The sequence below is a fragment of the Nematolebias whitei genome, chromosome 5 (genome assembly GCF_014905685.2).
Source record: "Nematolebias whitei isolate Nwh7 chromosome 5, NemWhi1, whole genome shotgun sequence".
Classification (NCBI taxonomy): Eukaryota; Metazoa; Chordata; class Actinopteri; order Cyprinodontiformes; family Rivulidae; genus Nematolebias; species Nematolebias whitei.
In genome coordinates this window covers 5,343,267-5,351,357 of record NC_056502.1, presented here as the reverse complement: position 1 = coordinate 5,351,357, position 8,091 = coordinate 5,343,267, and the positions used below count along the sequence as shown (strand labels likewise).

At 42.3% G+C, this 8,091-nt stretch overlaps 1 protein-coding gene across 1 annotated transcript in view; it reads right to left on the bottom strand.

The window, feature by feature from the left end:
• The window catches only part of LOC119409820 (interleukin-21 receptor), a 12,271-nt gene extending 6,275 nt beyond the window's left edge, over positions 1-5,996 (bottom strand). The window contains exons 1-7 of the mRNA XM_037676722.1: positions 5,936-5,996; positions 4,085-4,193; positions 1,681-1,683; positions 1,433-1,611; positions 1,084-1,217; positions 816-1,002; positions 651-732 (exon numbers count right to left, since the gene is read on the bottom strand). Coding sequence (XP_037532650.1) covers positions 651-732; positions 816-1,002; positions 1,084-1,217; positions 1,433-1,611; positions 1,681-1,683; positions 4,085-4,193; positions 5,936-5,996 — 755 coding nt within the window. The remainder of the gene's footprint in view (positions 1-650; positions 733-815; positions 1,003-1,083; positions 1,218-1,432; positions 1,612-1,680; positions 1,684-4,084; positions 4,194-5,935) is intronic.
• Positions 5,997-8,091: the final 2,095 nt, after the last annotated feature.

Here is an 8,091-nt window from a genome sequence, read left to right as displayed (position 1 = left end):
TCCATCCATCCATCCATCCATCCATCCATCCATCCATCCATCCATCCATCCATCCAACAGTGTTTTACATCAGCAGCGTTCAGTTGATCTCTGAGCTGACAGATCTCGGCAGCTCTCAGACTTTGTGCGTTTTGCACTGACTAAAGACGAGCTGCTCATGACTGCAAGTCTGTAAACCACCGAGCTCTCCAACATGGTAAGAGCTTTTCTCCTGACGCATGTTGCATCATTTACAGAACCAACAAGCATGCGTTGACTTCATTCAGTGTTTGTTTCTGGAAACTGTGAGGGCTTATGAAGCGGGTTGTTCTCGTGTCTCTGACGCTCTGCAAGACATTCAAGTGCAAAGTCACGCAGCACGTACAGCTGCCGTGGTTTCTGTGTGGGAGGTGATGCCAGGAAAGAGTCGAATGAAGCAGCAGAGACGCCCTGCCAATCGGTTACTGGAACTCACGCTGACCAGTTGCTTTCTCATTTCACATGTTATTTTTCATGCAGTTGATGATGATGAGGAAGATTTGAGAATCCAAATAAGCAGGTTTTATCTCGCTCTACTTTAATCGACAGGGATACGAAGTTGGTTCCAAACTGTAATAAACTGAAAGCTCAGATAAAAAGCAGAGGAAACCCCAGAGTTTGAACACACTCACGGTTTGTGCAAGTATCCCAGCAACACGAGGGCGAGGACGAGAATGATGGGCATGGAGATGTACAACCACAAAACACTCATTCCTGGAAAGGACGAGAACGTGAAGAACACGGATGACTCTGAAGCTGGTTTCAGCAGAAGTTATTTTTAAATAACGCCGTTTCACCTCGCTCACCAACAGAAGCTGCTGCCGTCATCCATTCGGCACCAGAACTCCATTCGCTCCACGGGCCCTGAAGATAATGATCAAACCTCAGTTTGGTCTGGACGTCTACGATGTAGATGACGTCCTCCTGCAGCAGTTTGCGATTCACCAGAACGTGCACGTCCTCTGTAGACAAGTACAGGGGGTCCTGTTTGGAGCAAACGGAAAGCAACGTCTGAACGGGAGCGTTCCGCAAACACTTCACGACGAAAACGTTTTTTCTTTTTACCTGCGAGGAAGCTGCAGCGGCTCTGATGCGGACCCTGTAGGTGAAGTCGTATAAAGTGTTGCTGCTCCTCCAGCTGATGTTGACCGACTCAGCCATGTCGGTCACGCTCACACCAACCGGAGGTTCAGGTTTCACTGAGACCGGAGGGGTCAGAGAGAAAACGTGTTTACTCCTGCAGTTCTTCACACCAGAAATAGCAGCTAAATAATATTTTTAGCTTTTTATTTTGGTGCTCTGAAAGGAAAAGCAGGTGAGTGGAGCCTGCAACACTTTTTTTTTTTTAGATTTTCATGCTAAACTAAACATAAAAAACTTTTAAATTAAGATGAGTTGTTTTAGTTGAACCTACCCACTGCAGACAGCTCCCAGCTGAATGAATCAACGGGATCCGTAAACGGTCGGAGCCGAGTGAGCGTGACGCAGTTTGTTCCCAGGAGGGCGACTTCGTCAAGGTCCTTCTGGATGATGGTGCACCAGGAGCGCGGTGGTTCGACCACACAGCTGCCACTAACGTTTACGTCTCCATTACTGCACAGAAAATGGTTCACAACGGAGCTTTTTAAGCTCTTTAAATCATAAACAAAATTAATATTACACTCTCTATACACTTTGAAACAATTATCGTATTTTCCGCCGTACACGTTGCATCGTCCTATAAGTCACATCAGTCCAAATATGTCTAATAAAGTGGAAAAATGCGTAAATACGTCCCTTCGTCGTATAAGTCGCATCTATTATGCATCACCGCTGACGTGTCGCGTTTGTTACGCGTCACCACTGACAACCTGGAAATGTGGGGCGGTGCCAAAAACCGACTGGCTGCCAGATGGCGGCCGCGGGAGCGTGCACAGTAGGAGTTCAACAAGAATTTAACTAGATTAACACTTAAAAACAATTATTTGTTTGCTCAAAATTAGTAAAGGTGTGTCTCAGTCTAACTTTTGCTTAATAAATGCACTTCAACAGTCAAATCAGCCGCATTTCAAAAGTATTAGCTGCCTCGGTGTTCCAGGAGGGCGCAGACAGGGAGGAAATCAGGAAGGAGGAACCCTGTGCATTTCTTCGAAATTTAACAAGATAATTACCTAAAAACATTTATTTTTTTGCTCTAAATTATAGTAAAGTTGTGTCTCAGTTGAACTTTTACTTAATTAATGCACTTCAATGGTCAAATTAGCTGCATTTCGCCGGGGCGGTGCAGAGAAATGAAGCTGATTTGACGGTTGCTCCAAGCGAGCAGAATGAAGGTGGCTCTGTATGGCAAGCCGATTGAGTCGTTAATAGCCACTTTTACCTATTACATGCCACAACGGCATGCCATACCACTCGAGTGCCATCTAGCGACTGAAAATAGTAGTGTTCAATATTTTCAGTTAGAATAAATGAAAACGGTCATATCTCAGCCAAAAATTGGTTTATAAATATTTGAAAAAAACAAATACTGTATGTCGCAGGGCATGCAAATTATGCAAAAAAAACGCGACTCATAGGGCAAAAATACATTTATTATAAGTTATTTTTTAAATCTTAACACTAAAATAGACTCTGCTGAAATGAGTTTGTGTACCGTATTTTTTGGATTATAAGGGACACCTGATTATAAGGCGCATTAAGCGAAACTAAAACTTCTTACAGATTTTTGAGCTCCGTGTACCACATAAAATCGGTTCGAGGTCATTAAGCACAGCTAGAATTAATACATTAGGAGCACCGGATTATAAGGCTCGTTGATTTTTGAGAAAACTTAAAGGATTTTAAATACGCCTTATAGTCTGAAAAATACAGTAATTCTGAGTGGAAAACAAGAATCCAGTCTCACTTCACAAGATGAAAATCAGTTTCTTTGTGTTTTTTATCTACATTGAACATATTTTCAGTGTAATTCACTCAGTTGGAGTGCTGTTTTTTTGTGGCTGCACATTTTATGGTGTTAGCGGATGGAAACGGGGTTATTGTTCCAGTAAATGGAGATTTTGGAGCTTGTTCAAGTCTAATTGCCTGAGCAGGTTCAAGTTCCTCATCTGACATCAAGTCAAAGTAAACAGTAAAACAGTGAAGAAGCTGAACGTGAAAAGAAGTTGGAAACATTTGGTCCATAGGCTCCTAATCTTTGTATATTCTAACCCACAAAATAAACTTGGTAAAGACCTTTGACCTTTGACCTTTGACCCCAACTACTGCTGAAGTAATAGAACAATCACAATAATAATAATAATTCTACCGTTTTATCCTTTTGGTTTTAATTTCTTGCAACAATCATTGTGAAAGCATGCGGTTAGAGAGCTTTGTATAGTTTTATTTTGCTTTTTAAAAAAAAAAGGCCCCCCCCCCCCCCCCCCAATCATTTGGTATTTCATGACTCGCACAGCGGAGTCCCAACCCTGACTTTAAGAACCGCTAATTGAAACAACTAACTGTTAAATTAATCTCTGAACAGTCTGCTCCAGCTGTTTTCCACAGTTTCTGCACAATCTTTACATCGGGAGATTTTATGCCTGACTTGAAGGAGGTGCTGCAGGAGGTGCTGCAGGAGGAGCGTCGAAAGCGCGAGTCTTTCAGTCGTGTCGAAGGAAACGTCTCGGGAATGTTTCAAGGTTCTGCTGAGAGGAGGAGTAACATCGTCGAGCTCTTGGTCGAATCACAGAACTGAGTGGAGAAACTCTGCAAGAAGTTCAAAACTAAAGCAGATATATTTTCTCGTGTCTCCTTCCACCGAGGGAATGTTTCAGAACTGCAGTGCATGCTCGGCCCTGGTCCACAAGCTTTGGTCCTCACATATAGAACATATTTATTCTTTGTTTGTTTGTTTGCATAACGACAAAGAAAATATGTTTTTTCCAGCCTTATTTAGTTTTAGACAGATTTAAATTTATAGATATTTTTCCCTTTCTGCATTAATGAGCTAAATGAACCATTTCCATCCAAAGAATGCATTTTGTTTGGAGACAAGTTTAACATCTTTAACGTGCATGTTGGTTGATGACGACAAAACGACTTTTACCTGCACGTGACGTCCAGACAGACAGGATGTGCTGGCACGGAGCTCGAGCACGAGCAGTTTAGTGTATCTACGTAGTTGGTTGAGCAGGTGACATTGCACAAAGACGCAACTGCAAACAAGAAAAACAAGGTCACCCGCAGAAGCTGCAACTTCTTCATGAATCTTTTCCTTGATTGTTCAGGGAGAAAAACAAAGTTCCTAAAGGTGAACTTTGGTTTACATTTAGGAAACAAAAGTCACCATTCCAGAAATTTACAACCCCAGTGATAAAATGAGAAATTAAAAACAGTTAAATTAATGCAACACTTTTCTAATCTCATTAAACCATATTAATCTGGTGATGCCATGACCCTCTCAGACCCCCCCCCACCCCCCCAATCTACCACAAACAGTCTCTGACCCGTGGTGTCCGTTTACAGCCAATAACAGAAATTAAACCAAACCAGAACAAGAAAATAATAAGAAAATCTCTTTTTCATACTCAGAAACATCGTAAACAATCAGAAACATTGCACACTCGATGCCTACCCAGCATGCTTTGCAACGCTCCCACTGTTTCTGGGACGTGACTTGCTCACATTTCACACATCTTTACTTTAAAACAGATTTAATACCGAGAGAATTTTAATGGTGATGCGCAGCAACTCTGTAGTTGGTTTATAAAAGTAGCTAACCACAAAGAGGATCGTTAGTTAATTAATAATTATTAATTAATAATTCTACCTGGATTATTGAGCATGCATCAGGATGTTAGAGTTAATTCATTAAAATAAATGACACGAGGGAGACGTCTGACACACATTGAATGCATCACTCTGCTTCTCTCAGACTTCAACTTTCAAAAACTTCCAGTGCAGCTTTAGGTCTGAGCCCAGGTCAGCTCCACTCCTTCATTCATGTGACCCAAACATCTCTCCGAACCAGACAAAGAGCCCGACAAGCCTCCGCTGCGAGGGCGAGTAGTTCCAGTCTAACCTGCAGCTGAATCTAGGAACACAACCAGACCTCTCATGCAGTTCTATAAAGTCTGGATCACACTCCAGACATTGTAGAATTGATGAAGCCTCCAGGACGGGGAGTGAAACGTCTCCAGCTTCGGAATAGAAACCCAATTGTTTTTGTTTTTTAACCGCCTTTTTTTTTTTATCATGACCTGGATGACCGAATCTTCACAAGCGTCACGCCGCTCCAGCACAGCGGAGTTCTGCTTCGCCTCTTTGGTTCTGATGGACCGGATTAATTTCTGAAAGCTCACCTCTGAATGGGACGTGGACGCTTTACCTGTGATTTCTGAACAGTTTTGAGTCGTGTTCACTTACGCCGTCACATTACACAGTCTTACAGAGTCAGCGACAGCAGAGGATGATAAAAGTTAGCACTTTAGCCTCTGATAATTTTTTTATCTGTTTAGCATTAGCAAAGCAATTTTTTTTTTAGTTATCAACTTATCGATTAGCAAAGCTAACTTTTTGGTTAGCTGAACCCCCCACTGACCTCTAGCATGGTCAGCGTACGCATCTAGAAAGGCTCCATCAGTGCAAAAACGTATCTACAGGCTTAGAACATCTGCTCCCATCCAGCAACAAGAGCAACGAAAACCCAGAACTGTTGAACACCTAGAATCCTCCATCAGACCCAAATGGGACGAGATTCCCTCCAAAAACCCCAACTGGTCATTAGTGTTTACAAACTGTTGATAAAAGAAGAAATGCTTCACAGAGGGAAACATGTTTTCCACAACGTTCCACCCTTTAGGAACTGAGGTTGTAACTCGTTTTAAACGAAACGTGCTAAACGGTGATTTAGCTTCAAAAACGTTGATAAAATGTAAGTTCGGTTAAAGCAGCTTACCGTCATGAACATACAGAGTGAAACCCCACAGCGCGAGTAAGAACGCACGTTCAAGAGCCATGGGGAGACTCACTGTTACCAGGCAGATCGGGGAAAACAGCAGCTGAAACCAAACCACGATACACGTCTATCAGTCATTTGGTGGTAAATGAAAATGTATTTAGAATAAGCATAACCGTATTTGTGGCTAAACCGGAACAAAGGTTGATTATTAAAAACAAGACAAGGGCTGAAAAAGTTTGTTTCAGTCTAAAAATCAACTATTAGGTAACAAACACATAAACCTTTAACACAGATTAAAAAGAACAGATGAAAATATACATGAAACCAGCGAACATCTGAGACAATCAGCATTTCATGTTTTAACACTTGTCCTACCTCGTGTCGTAAGTCCCCCAAGTCTTCAGCGAAGGAGGTAAGGCAGAGACTGAAAGCCTGAGGTCTGAGCTCGGAGTGGAAGAACGCTCCCGCAGCAGCGTCATCGGTTCGATGGGGCAGGATGTGGTTTCAGAGCAGCGAGTGTAATGTGGTCCAGGCCCACCGCAGCCACCTTCCTGCTATGAATATGCAGCAGCTAATCATGCTATTTAAAAGAGTCAACAGGAAACTGAAATTGTTTTGAGCAAAATGTGGTCAGTCATTGTGTTTGGTTCACCTTTACTGGAGACGAACAGGCGGATAACGATAGTTTTTGGAAACTGTCCCGCACAGAGACAAACAATCATTCACACCATTTAAGAATGACCAATTAACTTAACACGCATGTTACTGAGAGGTAAAGGAACTACAGGAGTACAGGGAGAACATGTAAACTCCACCTGAAAAGGTCCCAGACCGGGAGGCAATCTGGAAGCCTTCTCTCTGAGAAGCGACGACTCTAACCACTGCTGCACCGTGCCGCCTGATTCCTGAAATCATTTATTTATAAAAATCAGTTTTACCTCAAATCTTCATGGGAATGAACCAATGAGTCTGATAAATCTTTCCTGGAGCTTTCTCCTAATCTTCTTGGCAACAACTGCTTACTGTCTCCATCTCTGACGAGCTGTTGGAAAGGCTGGAATAATTCCAAAACTTCTTGGTCTTGCTTGGCAGAGTTCTTCAGGAACAAAGTTTGGAACAGTTGGTTCCCCGTACCACAGAACGTACTCCTTCTTTTATCACCGCTGCAGTCTATAAAAACACTGTAACGCTCTCCTTTCATGAAACTGACTCGAACATGTAGTTTGTGTACTTTTAGTTGACAACTGCACATTAAGGCTGGTCCACAAGGTCAATGGTAAATGGACTGTATTATATAGCACCTTTCCATCTTATCAATACACTCAAAGCTCTTTACAACAATCTGTGCCTCATTTATCCATTCATACATCACTCTACCAGATCTATACAGAGCTAATTGAACAAATCATTCTCAAGAGACTAATCTGAGCTTTAGATCACATTCATGCACCGATGGGACACACATCAGATGCAATGAGGGGTTCAGTGTCTTGCCCAGTGACACTTCAGCATATGACTGCTGGTGGATTCAAACCCCCAACTCTTGCATTGGAAGACAACTGCTCTAACCACTCAGCCACAGCTGCCCAAGAGACTCCAAAGAGACTGTGGACCGGACTGAGTTCATCAGAACCTTAAATAAGCTTTAGTGAAGCCACACGTGTGTTAGCTTGATCTCCAACCAAATGTTTTTGGATGGATGGATGGATGGATGATAGATGGATGGATAGATGATAGATGAACAAATGGATGGATGGATGAATAGATGGATGGATGGATGAATAGATGGATGAATAGATGGATGGATGGATGAATGGATAGACAGATGGATAGATGGATGGCTAGATGATAAATGAACAAATGGATGGATGGATGGACAGATGGATAGATGATAGATGATGGATGGGTTGACGGTTAGATGGATGGATGGATAGATGGATAGATGGATGAATGATGGATGATAGATGGAAAGACAGATGAATGAATGATGGATGGACAGATGGATAGATGATAGATGATGGATGGGTTGACGGTTAGATGGATGGATGGATGGATAGACAGATGGATAGAAGGATAGATGGATGATAGACAGATGGATGGATGGATGATAGACAGATGGATGGATGGATGATAGATGGATAGACAGATGGATG